The sequence below is a fragment of the Oncorhynchus mykiss genome, chromosome 24 (genome assembly GCF_013265735.2).
Source record: "Oncorhynchus mykiss isolate Arlee chromosome 24, USDA_OmykA_1.1, whole genome shotgun sequence".
In the NCBI taxonomy this organism is placed as follows: domain Eukaryota; kingdom Metazoa; phylum Chordata; class Actinopteri; order Salmoniformes; family Salmonidae; genus Oncorhynchus; species Oncorhynchus mykiss.
The window spans coordinates 4,287,543-4,307,507 of record NC_048588.1 but is presented as its reverse complement, the minus strand read 5'-3'; the positions used below and the strand labels follow the sequence as shown (position 1 = coordinate 4,307,507).

Here is a 19,965-nt window from a genome sequence, read left to right as displayed (position 1 = left end):
AAAATTGAGCAAAAATTGGCAAAAATTGTGAGATTTGATTAACCATTGTCACGTCCTAGGTGATGGAGATCAGATATACCCCCTTCCCCTGAAACACTCAAACGCTGTCCCCTGTTGTGATCATATTCCCAAGTATCTATGTGCAGTCAGACCTTTGATGATTTTGTGCCACCAGGGCCACAATAATATGCCCCTTCTCTGAGTGTGACCCCCCCTCCCCATGGGATACTGCAGTTAGTGTTGCCAGCACTGCCACTGCCTGGGTGGGGGCACCCCACCGGAATCCCCACCGGCTAGGTACAAGGTCGATAAGATTCTCATTAGCAGCTTTGACAATTTCCTTTGGCTTTGTAGGACCAACCCAGTCAGGCAGGGTCAGACTCTTGAGGGAGCGGTGCTGCTTTAAGAGGTTTCTGACCACATTCATCTTTCTGATTTGGCTACTTACAGTAGGCCCATAAAACAGATGACTTCTCCTTAGTGTATGGGTCTCTCAGGCGGGTGTATAGGGTTGGGGACCATTCCATCATGATAGGACAGTGAATAAATAAATATGAATAATTTATTTTAAAATGTAAATCCCATATCTGCACTCTTGTAACCCCTGCTCACAAACACACATGGTGTCACGTCCTAACCTTAGTTCCTTTTTATGTCTGTGTTTGGCCTGGTATGGTTGTTGTCTCTGATTGAGAACCATACTTAGGTAGCCTGTTCCCACCTGTGTTTGTGGGTAGTTGTTTTCTGTTTTCCGTGTCTGTGTTTTCACCATACAGAACTGTTTCGATTTTCGTTGTTTCACGTTTGTTATTTTGTGTTCAGTTGTAATAGATTTAACATGGACACGTACCACGCTGCATATTGGTCTGATCCTTCCTGCTCCTCAGAAGAGGAGAACAATCGTTACACATGGGCTCTGGGATTTGCAACCCGTATCCTTTTTCACTCACTTATAACCTCCACACTTTTCCAAACACAAAAACACACATCCCACCTTCCGTGACGATAGATGCACGCATACCCACATACTGTGCCTTCTATGTCCTCTGTGTTGAATGTCGCAGCCTCATCTCGAGGCCTTCAACGCTTCTAAATCCTAACTGACTAGTACAAGTATGCCCAGTTTGTCATTTGTTGGTTTTAACAGATCGGTTTCCACACTTACCATCGTGGTGAAAATATTAAATCGTCTTTGTCTGTCGAAGAGTCACGTTTTCTTTTCAGGATTGGTTCCCCTGTTTAACTTACCGTCGTGTTTGGGTGTAGCTTGTTTTCGTAATATTTGTCGCTAATTTCTCCAGCCTTATGATTTGTTTTGGTTTGTGAAGTGCTAATATTTAGTTTAATTTACTGATATTGAATATTATGTTTTTATCTTGAGTTGATCTCCACTGATGTGTTCAGTCCGCCATCTTTACTACCCTTCTTCTTCTATGAGATTTAACGGCGGTTGGCATCTAATTTGTTGCATTACCGCCACCTACTAGACTGGAGTACAACTCCCTTATACTTTGCTTGAAAAATACAAATGTACTAAATAAATACCCTACCATCTAACACTACACTCACTAATTTCAAAAGTATATAAAATCAAATTAGCACCACCCTGCTCCGTTAATTAAATGTATTTATTCCTACCTCATGCCATTAAGGATGAGACATCACCACTTAACACACCACCACTTAACACACCCTGTAACTCTTCTGATGTCAAGTCTCGTACACCCAAATATCTCTCTGCAGCTGCCACCACCACCTCAATTTTCTGCGACTTCCGTTCCATCCCTACAGTACAGTTGACAGCCATTGTTATAAATGCTAAAAATCCAATCTTACTGAAACTTATCACTTTTTGGCCAATCCCTCTGTACTGGTATGTCTCTACTACTCTCACCACACCTTAACCCATCTTCCTCTACTTTCTCCACTGCCTCAGCATATGACAACTTCTGTACTACTCTAACCCTGGAAACCTCAACCTGGAATCTCTCCAGCTCTGCAAACTCATTCAATGGAGAGACTAGTGTCTGCGTTTTTTGTTTTTTTCTTTTAAATTAAAACTTAAACAATCGGGTAAGGGGAGTTATTTACTACTTAGTGACCTTAATTCATCAATCAAGCACAAGGGAAGAGCAGACACTCAGCGCCCTGGAATGAGTTTGACACATGTGCAAACAAAGTCGATGTTCTGTGTCTGCATGTACTCTATATGAAAGTGTTCAACTTCAAATCTAGCTATATAAAAAAATATCTGAAGTTGTACATTGTACTAATCACAGAAAGTGAAATGATGATAATAGTAGTCTACATATTGGTCAGGGATGGGAAACTCCAGTCCTTAGGGGCCTGATTGGTGACACATTATTCCCCCAGTTTTAGCTCACACACACCTGACTCCAATAATCAACTAATCATGGTATTCTGTTTAGAATACAATTAGTTTAATCTGGTGTGTTAGCTAGGGCTGGGAAAAATCAGTCCCCCTCTGACTGGATTTGCCCATCCCTGATATAGATGATCAATTAGTTAATTGATGACAATTAATTGACAACAATCCCAGGGCTCTGATGAAAACCTTGACCGGTCACCCAGGAGCCTGGACCTCCACACCCGCCCACCCACCCAGGGCAGGATCCGGAAGGCTTCGTGATCTGCCCTACCTCTGAAGCTGCTGGAGATGGCCACTTCACAACTGGAACCTGCCCCACGCCTCTGGAGGCCCCCCTCCTCCTGCATGCTCGGCAAGGCAGGGAAGTGTGAGGCAACCACTTCCCACACAGCCAGGACCCCCCCCCCTCCTTGGTATTGATGCCGTTGGCCAAAGAGTCAACCAAGACCTTACAGAGGAACCATCACAGCCCGGGCCCCAACTGACTAGACCAGACCAGACCAGACCAGAGCTGACCAGACCAGTGCTGAAGGTCAGGAAAAAAAGCACCAGCATGAACAAATCACTTCATAATGACTTTGAGATAAAGGATGAGATCTTTCTGACAGGTTTACTCTGAAGTTCTCCGTAAAGTCAATATCTGTGTTTCCTATCTGGCCTCATAACCTTGGTGTGTGTTGATGGTACAGGGTACTGCACTGGTAGAATTAGTATTCTGAGCCTGTCGTTGAATCCTCAGACTTGGGACACGGGACCAGGGAGAAGCAGCAGGGATGGAGCTTATCAAATGAACCGTGTAGCAGAGCCGGTGAGAAGCCAGTCATCCCTGATATACAGGTAAGAGGTCCAATCACCTTCACACACACACATAGAGAGAGATGTCAAATGGCACTCCGGGACACTTATTATATATTTCTCACCATCTCCTGCAGTCAAGAGGCAAATCCAAGTGGAGACGACGACAAAGTTAAACAAACAGCTCCATCCCCTGACCACCTCAATGTTTTTTTTTTTTTTAACACTATGAATAAATGTCATCGAAATGATTGCATTCAAGCTGTTAAATGGTAGTGTGTTCTTATTTATTTTAATCTACTCATAAATTGACTATATCTCTTCTCACTGTCTGTGTATCCTCCATGAACAAAGAGAGAGAGAGAGAGAGAGAGAGAGAGAGAGAGAGAGAGAGAGAGAGAGAGAGAGAGAGAGAGAGAGAGAGAGAGAGAGAGAGAGAGAGAGAGAGAGAGAGAGAGAGAGAGAGAGAAAAATAAATATGCAGGGATGATGAAACAGGGTAGACTGTTTTCAATTAGCCGAACAGAAATTACATTCAATGATTTTAATTAGTCTCCTCTCTTAGACACCGAGCACAATAGTGGTTTGACAGGTTACAATATAATAACCTACAGAGAGATGACAGGAAAGTATCATCGCAGCTTAATGTCAGTAACTTAGACATATGGAAGCAATAACCCGTTTCTATCGTTTTCTAAATGTTTAAAGGTAGACAGCGCTAGGACGTAGCTGCAGAAAGTAACCAGCGGGTCAATTAAATAGTAAATAGTGAGTCAATTTCCACGACAACTAAGAGCATTTGAAGCAAGTTGATTGACAAAGTCATGAACAATTGGAAGAATTGAAGGAACCACATTTGGACTATGATAAAAATATATATATATATGCCTCTTGGGTCAAAGGGATAGCTTGAGGGTTAAGTCTCAAAACAGGTTCCATTGCACCCTTCCTTCAGTTCCTCGTGGGTCTATATACCATTCTGTCGTGGCTGCCTTCTTTATGCTGAGACTAGTTGCTCCACTGGGTTCAGGGTTCAGGGGTCAGACCTGAGGTGGTGCTAGTAACTGGTCCCGGGGTAAAGCCAGGATTAAAGTGATCTGTCTTGATTGTGTTGGACTAGCGGCATGGCCCCTGGCCAATGCCACTAACAACCCAGGCTAAGACATTTACCAAGACAGACAGGCTCACAATTAACCTTTCAACTCTTCCCAGTTCACCTGTATAATCATAGCCATTATAGCTAGCTGTATCTTAGGGCATCATTCAAGGAGACGGGAACACAATCACATCTGAAGTTTAAAAAAACAACTTTTTATACCATGTTTACTCTGTCAACGTTGACATTGGTGGGCTGTAAATATGGTTCCTGCAATTTACATTCTAAAACTCTTTCGACAACAAGCCTAAGCATAAATTCTATGCCCATACAATATGTTAAAACATTTCCAAATATGCAGTTTTGCGTGTATTATCGGCAGCAAGCAACATGATGGTTATAACCCATAGATTCAATCAGATCCGGCGTTAACCGGCGATAGCTGACACCGGCACAGCTGATGTTTTGGCTGTTGTCGGAGGTGCCACTACATTGCAGCTGTCAAATCGCTGCGCAGCTGCTCTTGAGATCATTGTCATGAAGCCACACCTGTCCCGCCCGTATTAGAAATTCAGAACGAGAAGACGGAGCCCATATAGAAATAGTGATGCTCAATCTGAAAATCATTAAACGAGGTAATGAGGATTTCTATCAGCCCGAATCGAAGTGTAGATTGCATCTCGCGTTCCAGGGTTCAAACTTGTAAACAAGACTGCAGAGGATTTCTCTGAAGGTGTCCGTGCAGCCAATGGCAAAGTCCACTTTAGGTACAATGCCAGGAGCCGCTTGTACATTTTCACCACCGGCACCGCCAAAACAACCACTATGCGGATGTCGGCTAAAGCAGATCTGATTGAACCGAGACCTACATTTTCTCTTAAATCACTTACTCTTGTGCCCAAAGGACTGTGCCCTGTATCGTCTCTAAGGGGCAAAACAGGAGATGGTGAAGTTGGACTGCTCTTCTCGTTGGACTTTGTGTCGCTCTTGTTAAGGTGTGAATCATGAAAGAAGCTTGTGGGACCTTGTTCTCGCCTGTTGTGTTCTGTTGTTGTGTTGCCTTCTGTTGTTGTGTTGTGTACCTTTCGGACACCTTCTGCGGTCTGACCCTCTCTGCCCTGCCTGCCCTGCAGTTGACGCTCACGGTCAGCACACACACACAGACAGACACACACACACAAACACACTCACTCGCTCACACAGGCACGCACACACATACTACCACGCACATTTAAACACATTATGTAGCCACACAGAGCACACACAACAAACACCAACAGAATAATGTAAGCCTCAGAGTGACTACACAAACACATGTCACTTGGACTGCATCATTTGAATTGTCACCAAAACCACACAAACACGATGGCCACTTGCACGTTGGAGAAGTGTGCTCTTCACGGATGAATCCCAGTTTCAACTGCACCGGACAGATGGCGTGTATGGCATCATGTGGGCGAGCATTTTGCTGATGTCAATGTTGTGAACAGAGTGCTCCATGGTAGTGGTGGGGTTATGGTATGGTATGAGCAGGCAAAAGCTGCAAACAATGAACACATTTGCATTTTATCGATGGCAATTTGAATGCACAGAGATACCATGACGAGATCCTGAGGCCCAGTGTCATTCATTCGTGCCATTCATCTACCACCATCAAGAAGGACGACACAGTACACATGCATCAAGTGGAAGAAATACATTTGCAACATACACACAGTAAAACTCTGTTCCTCATGTTGTGTGTAGACCGGCCTTATTTGTGTTCAAAGGGGCTCATTTATCATTTCCATAAAATACTGTATGTAAAAATGTGTCCTTCCAATTTGTTCAGTTCAAAGCAACAAACATCAATAGTGATGCACACCTTGTTTCATTTGTATTTGAAGATAAACATGATTCATTCCACCCATTTTTTTATTATAAACATTTGACATAAAAAAAAAAACGATTAGCGGTTTTATTGATAAATGTGATCTAGCAGAGGTAAATAGCATACATGGTTAATATTTGCCATCTAAATCGTTTGTAATTTATATAAGTCAACATGTAAGTATTATTAATGATATCACCCATTTACACACAATACGCCATAAGGATGAAGTGAAAACATGTTTTTAGAAATGTTTGCAAATGATCACTTAATATTCTTTTCTGAATTCTTCAAGCTCTGTCAAATGCGTTTGACCATCGCTAGACAACCATTTTTCAGGTCTTGCCATACATTTTCAAGTAGATCGACGTCAAAACTGTAACTCGGCCACTCTGGAACATTGACGGTCTTCTTGGTAAGCAACTCCAGTGTAGATGTGACCTTGTGTTGTAGGTTATCGTCCTGCTAAAAGGTGAATTCCTATCCCAGTGTCTGGTGGGAAGCGGACTGTACCAGGTTTTCTTCTAAGATTTTCCATTAGCTCTTTTCCGTTTCTTTGTTTTTGTTGTCTGTGTTTGTTTCAGCTGAGCTATCATGTCAACACATTCAGAGATTGATCAGCTTCCATACTAATTTGCGTAGACTACCTAAATAACACCGTGTAGTTTCAATCTAACTTTTCTAACAGAAGCTGTTTCTGAAAGTAAATTCAGAGTGAGGTTGGGTTTATGTAGGCTACATTGACATCTGATTTGCCCAAAGGACACCATCATTCCAATGGGAAGGTATACTATCATTCAACCATGGTTGATTGGATCTTTGGAAGTTTAGAAGTAGTTACCATGAGCCCAAAATCGGATGTCAAATTCATGATATCTATAATAAACTTGTACCTTTGGATATTGTCGTTTATGTTATTCATTATGTACACTGAGTATACAAAACATTAAGAACACCTGCTTCTTCCATGACAGACTGACAAGCTGAAAGCCGTGATCACTTATGTCACTTGTTAAATCCACATCAATCGGTGTAGAGGAAGGGGAGGAGACAGGTTAAAGAAGGATTGAGACATGGATTGTGTGTGCCATCATTCAGAGGGTGAATGGGCAAGACCAAAGATTTAAGTGCCTTTGAACTTTAAATATAACACAATAGATCTGGCAAGAGAAAGGCCATAATGTATTATTCCATTGCAGGTGTAATTTAAAATTTGGCCACTAGATGGCAGCAGTGTATGTGTAAAGTTTTAGACTGATACAATTAACCATTGCATTTCTGTTAAACATTTTGTATCAAGACTTCCCAAATGTGCCTAATTTGGAATTGTAGTGTACAATGCACTGCTGAAACACCTGGGTTGTATAAGAATAAACAATAGCAAGAAAAAGTATGTGAACCCTTGGATTCAATAACTGGTTGAGCCACCTTTGGCAGCAATAACCTCAACCAAACGTTTTCTGCAGTTGCGGATCACACCTGCAAAACGATCAGGAGGAATTTTGGACCATTCCACTTTACTAAACTGTTTCAGTTCAGCAATATTCTTGGGATGTCTGGGGTGAACTGCTCTCGATTCCTGCCACAGCATCTCAAGTCGGTCAGGACTGACTGGGCCACTCCAGAAGGCATATTTTCTTCTGTTGAAGCAATTCTGTTGTTGATTTACTCCTGTGTTTTGGGTCCTTGTCCTGTTGCATCACCCAACTTCTGTTGAGCTTCAATTGGTGGACAAATCGCCTAACATTCTCCTGAAAAATGTCTTCATAAACTTGAATTCATTTTTCTGGCGACGATAGCAAGCTGTCCAGGCCCAAGGCAGCCCTAAAACCATGATGCTCCCTCCACCATACTTTACAGTCGGGATGAGGTTTTGATTCTCCACCACAGTGTTGTGTGTTCCTTCCAAATAACTCAACTGTAGTTTCATCTGTGCACAGAACATTTTGCCATTTTGACTTCTTCCGTGGTGTCCTCCCACGAACACCATTCTTGTTTATCGTTTTATGTATCTTAGATTCGTCAACAGAGATGTTAGCATGTTCCAGAGATTTCTGTAAGTCTTTAGCTGACACTAGGATTCTCCTTAACCTCATTGAGCATTCTGCACTGTGCTCTTGCGGTCATCTTTGCAGGACAGCCACTCCTAGGGAGAGTAGCAACAGTGCTGAACTTTCTCCATTTATAGACAATTTGTCTTACCATGGACTGATGAACAAGGCTTTTAGAGATACTTTTGTAACCCTTTCCAGCTTTATGCAAGTCAACTATTCTTAAACATCTGCGATCTCTTTTGTTCGAGACATGGTTCACATCAGGCAATGCTTCTTGTGAATAGCAAACTCAAATTTTGTGAGTTTTTTTATAGGGCAAGGCAGCTCTAACCAACCTTGTCTCCTTGATTGGGACTCCAGGTTAGCTGACTCCTGACTCCAATTAGCTTTTGGAGAAGTCATTAGCCTAGGGGTTCACATACTTTTTTTTCAAAACTACACTGTGAATGTTTCAATGATGAAAAATACAACAATTTGTGTGTCATTAGTTTAAGCACACTGTTTGTCTACTGTTGTGACTTAGATGAAGATCAGATCAAATTTTGATGACCAATTTATGCAGAAATCCAGGTAATTCCAAAGGGCTCTTATACTTTTTCTTGCCACTCATCATTTGAATTTCATTGAATGGTGTTAAAGGGAAAACTCCATCCAGAAGCTATATTTTGGTACTTGTTTCATTAGTCCATTGTTGACACTGCCCCAAAATATTTTGCTTGTCAGCAATCAAGTTTTCAAGACATGTCACTTTCAAAATACAGAAATCGTCGTATGATCGTATGATATGACACTGCGTTTTGCATCGTACAATGGAAAATGCATCATACTCTTATGTACTTTGAAAGTGACTATAAAACATTTTGGGACTATGTCAACCAGTGGTGGAAAAAGTGCCCAATTGTCATACAAGTAAAGATACCTTCATAGAAAATGACTCAAGTAAAAGTGAAAGTCACCCAGTAAAATACTACTACAGTGAAAGTATTTGGTTGTAAATATACTTAAGTATCAAAAGTAAATGTAATTTCTAAAATACTTTAAGTATATCCAAAGTATAAATCATTTCATTACATTTTTTAAAATGTACCGGTAGCCAGGGGCACAATTCAATTGACAAACTAGGCATGTGTTTAGTGAGTCAGACCAGGGATCTACTCTTGATAAGTGTGTGAATTAGACCATTTCGCTATCCTGCCCTGCGAAGCACTCAAAATGTAATGAGTACTTTTGCGTGTCAGGAAAAATGTACAGAGTAAAAGTACATTATTTTCTTTTAAAATGTAGTTAGTGAAGTACAAGTTGTCAAATATAAATAGCAAAGTACAGGTACCCCAAAACTTAAGTAGTACTTTCAAGTATAATTACACCACTGATGTCAACAATGGTGGATGAACAAAAACTCAGGAGTGAGGACCAGATTTCAATGTAACCCTTAACTAGTTGCTTGAACACACCTCCTTAGCAACTCAACAAGCACCAGCTGCTAACCATTGCAAATCAGCCTCCTATTGTTTACAACACTTACCTAGTTGCCCTGAACTTTGCTCCTCAAACAAGCTCCAGCTGCCACTAACTGCTAATCAGCACACACACCCGTTCTTAATCACCATCTCCAGCCTATTTAAACCCAATCAAAGAGGCATTCCTCCTCTGTTTTGTGTTGCATCCCTCCTTCTCCCATGTCATTCTCCTTTTACATAGGTTCCTTCAAGGATCTGCTGGGGGGGGCACAGCAGCAGCCTTACCACAGCAGCCTTACCACAGCAGCCTGAAGGTGATGTCCACCTGAGACTCCAAGCAGCAGGGGTATCAAACACATTTCATGGAGGACTGAGTGTATGCTGATTTTTGTTATTTCCTTTCAATTTGTGTCCAATTAGGACCTAGACACCCAGGTGGGGGGAGTTCCTAACTAATCAGTGACCTTAACTGATCAATCAAGTACAATGGATGAGTGAAAACCCGCAGACACTCGGCGCTCCATGGAATGAGTTTGACACATATGCCCTATAGAGTCAACTCCCCTGGATCCTTCATCTGCAGCCCTTGGCTTCATCTGGTCTATTCATATTCTCAATATTTCCTCAATAAATATGCTAAACCCATTCCAATTTCTGGTCCTTACACTTCTGAATACACTTTAAGCTGATCAATTACATTGACACATTGTAGGGTTGCAAAATTCTGGGAATGTTCAATAAATTCCCTGGTTTTCCATAAATCCTTGTTGGACGATTCTGGATTTCCTGTTTATTGCTGTTCTGATTCTGGGAATCCTCTAACCAGGATTTCTGAAAAACCAGAGAATTGAAATGAAAGTCGCTGGAATTTTGCAACCCTAATGCAATGTAAGCGGATAAATTTTGAGCAGAGAGACTAGCGATACTGTATCAGCTGACATTTAGAAAAGGTGATCTTGTACAATGGTGCATGGGGCATAAATGGCACACAGCACCTTGCTATTTTTTTTGTTGAAAGTAGCTAACTGCTTTACAATACCCTATTTCTGACGATTTGTCCTATGCGTGGGTTGTGTAAGGACAATGAAACTGTAAGACTGACAAACTTCTCAACATGCTCACAACCTGCCATTGGATACAAAACACTTCAAGAATTGTGCATTTCAAGTTTTAGTTAAGTACAGTATAGAAAATCATAACGCAATCTACTATTCTTACCAACCAGGACTTCAAAATATAACATTTTTGAAATGTGCATCTTGTTTTTTTGCCTTTGGATTAAATGGTAAATGGTGAGCCCTATCCTCATCGGATGTATTGGTGACGAAACCAAATGTTCTCATGGTATTTCACGGAAAACTTTGATTCTGCATGAATGACTGAGGGGTGAACCATGTTTGAAACCCCGAAGCAAAGTCAAAGGTTCTGAACATAAGACAGGGACCATCTACAAGTGTTATAAGTTTGACGTTTTGTACTTTAGAGTTTAGAAAATATACCACCTACACCTGAAAAATGTGCCAAAGTGATTGAAAGAAACTAGCCCTATAGATAGGATGCCAATTTCACAACACTAACAATATGCCTTTACCTCTGAATATATGAAGATGTGCAAACTCACAATCCTGTTCCAATTGGTTGCCTTAAGGATCGCACACGTCGCACCAAATGTGGATCTAGTATCCGTCTTACCGGTCATTCAGGCTGTGTTTCCAGGGACCACTCGCTGGAAATGCCTGCTGAAAATGCTCATGCGATTCTACGTGTAAAATTGGTGCCCACTCAGTTCGAAAATAACACTCAGAGGTGCTAAGTACTCTCGGACAGCGAACGCTCTTGGTGTATCTGAGCCCTTATGTTGAAATCCCCCCAAAAATTACTCTGAGTGTGTGTCACAGGACGCTGCTGAGGGGAGGACGGCTCATAATAATGGCCCGGAACGGAGCAAATGGAATGGCATCAAACCACCTGGAAACCACCTGGAAACCACATGGAAACCACCTGGAAACCACCTGGAAACCACATGGAAACCACATGGAAACCACCTGGAAACCACCTGGAAACCACATGGAAACCACATGGAAACCACCTGGAAACCACCTGGAAACCACCTGGAAACCACATGGAAACCACCTGGAAACCACATGGAAACCACATGGAAACCACATGGAAACCACATGGAAACCACCTGGAAACCACATGGAAACCACCTGGAAACCACCTGGAAACCACATGGAAACCACCTGGAAACCACCTGGAAACCACATGGAAACCACATGGAAACCACATGGAAACCACCTGGAAGCCACCTGGAAACCACATGGAAACCACATGGAAACCACATGGAAACCACCTGGAAACCACATGGAAACCACCTGGAAACCACATGGAAACCACCTGGAAACCACCTGGAAACCACCTGGAAACCACATGGAAACCACATGGAAACCACATGGAAACCACATGGAAACCACCTGGAAACCACATGGAAACCACCTGGAAACCACCTGGAAACCACATGGAAACCACATGGAAACCACCTGGAAACCACATGGAAACCACATGGAAACCACATGGAAACCACCTGGAAACCACATGGAAACCACATGGAAACCACATGGAAACCACCTGGAAACCACCTGGAAACCACATGGAAACCACATGGAAACCACATGGAAACCACCTGGAAACCACATGGAAACCACCTGGAAACCACCTGGAAACCACATGGAAACCACATGGAAACCACCTGGAAACCACCTGGAAACCATGTGTTTTGATGTATTTGATACCTTTCTGTTGATTTTACTCCGGTCATTACCACGAGCCCGTCCTCCCCAATTAAGGTGCCACCAACCTTCTGTGATGTATGCGTGTGCATGTGCGTTTGAGGCAGGAAGGGATGGAGGGATAGCCTACATAGACATTCAATTGCAGGTTGTCCATCTGTTGTTAGCACATCATTTGATGCAGGTTAGGATTTTGTACCTGACTGCATAAGAGAGAGAACTATATGCGTTGCATTGTGCACTTATGGAAGGAGGTTAGCAACACGTTTTGGGAGGGAAATCATTTAGAAATTCATGCAGTGTGTGGGATTGACATCTCTGGAGCGTGTGAGGGAGAAAGGGAGAAAAAGAGGGAGGGGGTGAAGGGAGGATAGTGTTGGGACACCACACAATCTCTCTTTTCAATCACCTGCCTATATATATGTGCTGTGAAGGATACAGCGTCTGTGGCAGCCTGCTACCCCCCATTCCCAGACTTTCTGCTGGAGCACAACCACTGGTTGGGCTCAGAGAGAGAGAGAGAGAGAGAGAGAGAGAGAGAGGGGCAATGCTCACATCACAGGGAGAGGGGGAAGAGAAGAGGAAGAGGAGAGAGACACAGTCACAGAAGTGAAGCGACGTGACAGAGAGGAGAGACGCGTACTGCCTCTGAGGAAAAGCAAGGCACTGTACAAGTAGGCTTTCTCTCTCTTATCTTACACACAATGCACACAAATGATGCGTACAAAAAAACCCTCACAATACACATAATTACAGCTTAAATCAATGTTGCTTGTTTTATTGTGGAATACGGAAAATGTCAACACTTGATATTCTATTTTGAAAGGTTCACTTAGCCCCCCCCCCCCCCCAAAACAGTACTAAAACTACAGTATGTACAGTTGGTTTGACGAGTTGGAAGGATGATTTCATGAAATTGTTAAAGGTTCAAATGCTACCAAATATTATCATTTGTAATGATATGTCATTTGTTCAATCACAGATAAAAAAAAATTTTTTAAAAGGAATGTGTAAAAATGTTATGTGTATTATTAATTTTGCATTAGCCAGTCTTTTCTTGTGCGTTTTTGTCGTCAGCCTGATCCACCAGTGTGCTAGATCAGATGGCAGGGCAACAGATTAAACATGTTTCAGGAGCAATTTGACCGTTGCCTCTGTTTGCCATAGATTTTTTTAGGCTCACTTCAAAGTAAATAGGGAACCTGGTCATTTCCCTGTTGAAATAACCATCCAAAACTAGCCTGCAATACCACCCAGAGTACAGGACTGTCTTTCATCTCAGTGTCTCGCTCTGCTTGGACGAGTACATCACATATGCAGCCTATAAAGACCTGAAGACTCACTCAAAATGTACTGTAGGCACTGGACATTACGGCATGAAGACACCACTCACAAACGCGTTGTGTGTTATGTCACAGCGCAACGACTTAAGCTACATATTCAATCCCTCCTTCTTCCTCTCCACCTGTTGATTTACCACATTCAGAGCGACCGGGGGACAAAAACGTGAAACCTTTTTTCAAATCTGTATATCAATCTACCCACCTCTGTATCTCTTGCCTAAAGCATATTTGATTACGGGCAATTATAATAGAATTCTTCAAATAGTAGGCTATGATTGGGGGGGTCACTAATAATCTCCTTTTCCTAATCGAAGAAATCATGATAGTCTCCCACATTAACTAGAAGAAGAGGGTAAAAAAAAAAAACATTTAAATCAATAAAGCCATCTGATTAATCCCACAGTATGCGTCAGTGCAGATGTGACACGGTTGAGTTTTGGATGAGCTGTAAAAGAGCTCCTCCGTTATTGCAATCAGAGGGTTTTCAGCTCTCGTCGAGGATCAGAAATAAGTGGCTGGAAGAACTCTATCAAGTGCATTGCAACAGCATTAAAGGGGAGGGATATCCGAGGCGCTGAGACCAAGTGAGTAAAGTGAGTGCAGGCAGTAAAGTGGGCGGTCACAGTATTAAAGAGACCGGACAAGGAAAAACATGACGTTTACACAGACGCTCACATCCCGCCTCCCCCCAAAAAATGAAAGAACATTCAGGTTAGTACATACATAGAGGATAAAGAAGAGAGATGCCCAATTAGGTGGAAAATCTGTCTCTCACCAGCAGGTGGCGCTTTTTCGTTGTTTCGCCCACCAAGCGAGGAGTTTCTGTATGGAGGACAATGAGTGTTTCGAATTTGGTCAACAACAAAAAATGAATGGCTTATTGATACGTGAGGTTTCTTTGATTGAATGGAAGTTTCGTCATGCTGACGTTCTTACAAGTGTACTAATATAAGTAGGACACGTGACATCCTGAGCAACTTTGAGAAAAAAAATAACTTTTATCTGTTGTCTTGAGATGGCTTTGCATATTCATGGGATGAGGCTAGCAGCATAGCATCTCCATTGAATACAGGTGGTTGATGTCAACAACCCTCATTGAGTATTCAAAAAAGGATTACAGTAATGGGATGCATCCACCAATCAAAGAAAGGATAGGCGGGAGCTAGACAGCCCACCGTGCCGCTTTGTGGACAACGTCTCCCATTGTTAGGGGCGGAGAGACATCTATCTTGTCAGTATATCCATAATCGTTGGTACATATTAAGTTAGCAGCTAATGCAGAAAGGGCTGATGAGGGTCATGGTTATGAACAGGTTGAACTCAGAAAATAAGTGAACTTCGATATTGGTTCAAGCCTTTTCTTTGCTATATCATACTGTAAGTGCTGATGCTTCCCCCAGTCTTTCTTACCTGCCACAACTTAGTGACTGTCTATGTTGTGTCGTAGGGGAGCAGTGCACTGAGATGGATCCCATCCTGGAGGTCCTGAGTGGGGCCAACACTACTGGAGGCCCCTCCCTGAACCACAGCAACAACCCCCTGGACATGTTCTCTGGCATGCAGCTGCTGCTGCGCTTCAAGCCCCTCTTCCTGCCCCTCTACTGCCTCCTGGTGGCTGTGGCCGGCATAGGCAACTCCATCCTGCTGGCCTGTATCCTGGCCGATAAGAAGCTCCACAACGCCACCAACTTCTTCATCGGTAACCTTGCGGCCGGCGACCTGCTGATGTGTCTGACCTGTGTCCCTCTGACCGCCTCGTACGCCTTCGACAGCCGCGGCTGGGCCTTCGGACGCCCTCTCTGCCACCTGGTGCCACTGCTGCAGGCTGCCACCGTCTTCGCCTCGGTGCTGTCCCTCACGGCCATCGCCGTGGACCGCTACGTGGTGGTGGCCCACCCAGTGAGGAGGAGGATCTCTGTCGGGGGCTGCGGCGCGGTGGCTCTGGGGGTGTGGGGGTTGTCTCTGGCCCTGGCTGCCCCTCCCTCCCTCCACACCCGCTACCTGGACCTGAGGCCCCGTGGGGTGGAGCTGGTGGTGTGTGAGGAGTTCTGGCCCAGCTCTGGCCAGCTCAGGCTGCTCTACTCCTGCTGTATCCTGGTAGCCTCCTACATGATCCCTCTGCTGTCAGTCAGCGTGTCCTACTGTGCCATCACAGTGCACCTGAGACGCCACACGCTGCCCGGAGAGCCCTCACACTGCCAGCAGCGCTGGAGCCAGAGGAGGAGGAAAACCTTCTCTCTCCTGGTGGCCTCTGTGCTTGCCTTTGCCCTCTGCTGGCTGCCCCTGCAGGTGAGCACACACACATGCACCGATGCGCACGCGCACACACACGCACAGGCACAATGCACTTTCCTGATAGCCTATCAACTTTCCTGTCATTTTTATATAATTGAGCAGATGTCTTTGAGAAAATATGCTGAAAAAGCATTTTAGGGGCAGTTACATCACCTAGGCTGTATGCAATCCTAATGTAATCCTAATGTAATCCCAATGTAATTCTAATGTAATCCCAATGTAATCCACTGTAATCCTAATGTATGTGACCCCTGAGCATGTGTATTCCTCCTCCCTCCCTACAGGTGCTGAACCTGCTGCTGGACCTGGACCCAGACTACCACATCGTGGACAAGCGCTATGTCAACGTGCTGCAAGTGTGCTGCCACCTGGTGGCCATGAGCTCCGCCTGCTACAACCCCTTCATCTACGCCTCCCTGCACAGCAAGATATGGCTGCACCTCAAGGGCTACCTGTGCCCTTGCCGCCGCCAGGGGCCACCAGGCGGCCAGCTCCTCTCCCGCTGCACCTCCCGGAACCCGGCCACCTGCCTCAGCCTGCTCTCTGAGGTCCCCGCCCCCGGGAAGGAGACCCCGGGGGCCGCCGGCCGAGAGTCCGACAGCACCCTCTGAGAACATCAGGAACCACAGCATGGTTTATAGATAGGGTTCAAAGGTCATATGCCATAGCAGCAGCCATTACACATATCTCATACACGCAGTTAGAGACGACGTAGGAGCAGGGAGGAGGGGGAGAATGAGGAGAGGCAAAGAGACCGTGGGACAGGGGGGGGGATCAGGCTGCTCTGGAGATCGTCACCCCTCTGGGCCGTTCATTCTATTTGCCTTGGGTGTCACTACAGCAGCCCTGCTGCCCAGGACGATGAGCAGGGTCCCGCATCTTCTGTGAGGCAGAGCGTGTAAACACTGTTATGACCTTGGGCCGGGATGCAGCAGAGGCAGAGCGGCAAAGCGGCAGAGGGGGGTGATGACCCTGCTCTGAACTCCTCACTCTCCAAATGGATTATACACACAGGAAACAGAGGAGGGCAACAGGGCACAAACAGTCCACAAAGATAGCTCACCCTTTTCTGTTGTTCCCTCGTTCTGCTGTGCCTTCGCCTGATTTTGACATGTTTCCTACTTTCTCTCGATCCCTTTTTCCGATTCATTTCAATGCATGTAGCTTTACTTTTATTTTGTCTTTCTCTCTGCCTGGGCCATATGGAGCGATTCCCCAGCTCAGTGCTAGTTAGGTGTGTTGGAGTATCTTTGAACAGGTGTTGTTCCCTGCAGGATTTCCCTGCAGTCTCAAACCCAATCAGCTCCCCGGAACTCAATTAATCCGAAGCAAAGCGCTATCTGTGCAGTCACCCACAGTGATATTATGGCTGCCATGTTGACTGACAGCCCAGGAACAGCACCCGGTCTGCCAAATGTACCTCACATTTGGATTCGTTTCTTATCTGTTGCTGAGTAGCGCAACTAGAACGCAACATACACTTTTTAACCCATTGTTATGCCACTTGAGCCTAATAAAATGGATTCATTCCCAGTGGCCCTTTCTGTTGGTGTCTGTGAATTGCTGTTATGTTCTGTTAAAAACGTTAGTTGTTTTCAAAGTGAGTTTCTCCCCCCCCCCCCCCCCCCCCCAAAAAAAAAAAAACTGATGTTGCACAAAAGCTCCTGCCATCTGATTTCCCAGTGTGTCTCAACCCCAAATCATAACCCTGTTGTCATCTTTTGACAACACAATATATAGCGATGGTTACACTGAGTGAAAGCGAGCTTTCTAGCCGTGGTTTCAGTGGCTGTATCAGAGGAGGAAGAGTGCGTTTCTAACAGGGTTGGGCAGCGGTGTCCATGTCTGTCTAGTTCGCTGGGGTTCATGTAGCTGACATTCACAAGGCCTCTGAGCACGCTGTCACTGACTCACTCTAGCACACCACCCACAGTGTCAAAGTCCAACAAGAACACTGGGTTTGAATGGCTTTAATTGTGATCTGTATGGATGTTTGTGTACGACCAGATATCATCAATCTGACTTCAAAACAGACTGCCGCTGTTAAGTGTGAGCAAAATGTTGTTGTTTTTTCAATCTTCATAATCAAATATAATGGAAAAGGCACAGGGGGTTTTGAAAGAACCTCCTTTAAACAAATAGATAATGTAGGTTTTGAGTAATACACCGTGTCACACATACTGTACACACATCAGAAACAATTACTCACAGCGAATGCATGCCTGCAGTTTCACACATCCCTGTTACACACACACACACAGTGTTTCTGTTCATTCTCTGTAGAGGCACCTGTTCTACCCTGCCTTATTGTTGCCATCACCTTGGTTTCCTGTATGAGGTTCAGAGGCATCAAGGGAAGATTTTTTTTTTTTTTCAGATGTTAAATGAATTACTGAACAAAATGTTTAACCCCACATTTTCACATAATTATTTATAAAAAGATCTGTCAGTTGTATTTTGCAGAGAGGGCACAATGACTGGACCAGGAAAACAGTACATCCCCCCTCCCCCATTCTACCTAGTAAATGGTTCCTTCCAGGGTTAAATCAAATCAAATTGTATTAGTCACATGTGCCGAATACAACAGTGAAATGCTTACCTACGAGCCCCTAACCAACAATGCCGTTAAAAAAAAGAGTAAGAACAAGAAATAAAAGTAACAAGTAATTAAAGAGCAGCAGTAAAATAACATTAGTGAGACTATACACAGGCGGGTACCGGTTCACCACAGAGTAAAGATTGGCTCAGCAGGACGCTAAATACTGTACTCTAGTGCAGTGGTATTCAACTCTGACCCTACGAGGTCCGGACCCTGCTGGTTTTCTGTTCTACCTGATAATTAATTGCACCCACTTGGTGTCCCAGGTCTAAATCGGTCCCCGATTAGAGGGGGACTATTTTTTTTTTTAATAATACAATTGAACTGGCTTCAAAGTCCAGAGTTGAGTTTGAGGGCTCTAGTGCATGCAGACAGTGTCGTCAGTAGAGGAGGAGAGAGCGTGTCGAGTGACAGACACGGCAGTTGATTTGATGTTAGTGGCCGGTGATGGCCAGGACTTGCAGGAGGTGTGTTTGTAAATGAATTTGATCAAGCCATGTAGACTATTGATTACTTCTTGATAAATATATAAAGCAAAAATGTTTGATTGTTTCTCTGTTATTACTAGCCACCTAGCAATTTTTGCCAGCTAGCTATGGTCCCAATCTCCCAACCTCATAACCAGCTACCAAGCTATTTCAGGCTATCAATCAAGTTGGAGTAGCTTGTCTAACTATCTTAGCTGGCATGCCTGCTGGCTAGGTTGTTTGACTTCAAGAAAAGCAAGGAAATGCTAAAATGTACTGAACATTCACATTCCTCTTTTATCCAGATTTTTTTTTTTTTGCAGAGATGCAGAAAAAGCATATTTAGTTTCTTAAATCAATTTAAAAAAAACACCGGTCAGGAACATACTTAGTTTAAATGTGTTCTGACAATTTATGATGATATCAGATTATTTGTGTATTAATTATGATGCCATGATATGTGCCTGTATTGATGATGTATGTTATGATCCCATGTAAGGTGTTGTAGTTTGGATGTAATATCCTAGGCATGTTAGTGCAGTATGTTGAGGTGTGGGATTTACAAGTCAAAATGACACCCTCATTGAAATGACAAATTGAACAGGTAAATAGGTATGCTGACTATGCAGAAAAAATATATATTTTTAGTAGGAATTAGGCATAATGATTATGGCTCTAGATTGCAGGAAGAAGCTGTTTTGGGTGTTTAAAAAAAAAATGCAAAAAGCTCCAACTTACCATCCCCTCCATCCTCCGAAAATAATGTCTGCATGACGCACGCCCCTGATCCTGTTCGTTTGCTAATTAA

General features: G+C 43.7%; 1 protein-coding gene and 1 long non-coding RNA gene across 2 annotated transcripts; both read left to right on the top strand.

The window, feature by feature from the left end:
• The first annotated feature begins 2,623 nt into the window (after positions 1–2,623).
• Positions 2,624–3,497, top strand: LOC118944008. Its single transcript, XR_005039296.1, has 3 exons — positions 2,624–2,921; positions 3,129–3,226; positions 3,322–3,497. It is a non-coding gene; the product is annotated as an uncharacterized LOC118944008 (long non-coding RNA).
• A 9,296-nt stretch (positions 3,498–12,793) lies between these two features.
• Positions 12,794–17,622, top strand: si:dkey-202l22.3 (7 transmembrane receptor domain-containing protein). Its single transcript, XM_021581824.2, has 3 exons — positions 12,794–13,127; positions 15,244–16,085; positions 16,376–17,622. The coding sequence occupies exons 2-3, from the start codon at positions 15,261–15,263 to the stop codon at positions 16,700–16,702; spliced, it is 1,152 nt and encodes a 383-aa protein (XP_021437499.2). The 5' UTR covers positions 12,794–13,127; positions 15,244–15,260; the 3' UTR covers positions 16,703–17,622.
• Positions 17,623–19,965: the final 2,343 nt, after the last annotated feature.

Bases quoted from the DNA above. Each gene is read 5' to 3' on its own strand.
- si:dkey-202l22.3 (XM_021581824.2), top strand. From the start codon at position 15,261: ATGGATCCCATCCTGGAGGTCCTGAGTGGGGCCAACACTACTGGAGGC. The intron at 16,086-16,375 runs GTGAGCACACAC...CCCTCCCTACAG, and splicing joins TCTGCTGGCTGCCCCTGCAG to GTGCTGAACCTGCTGCTGGA.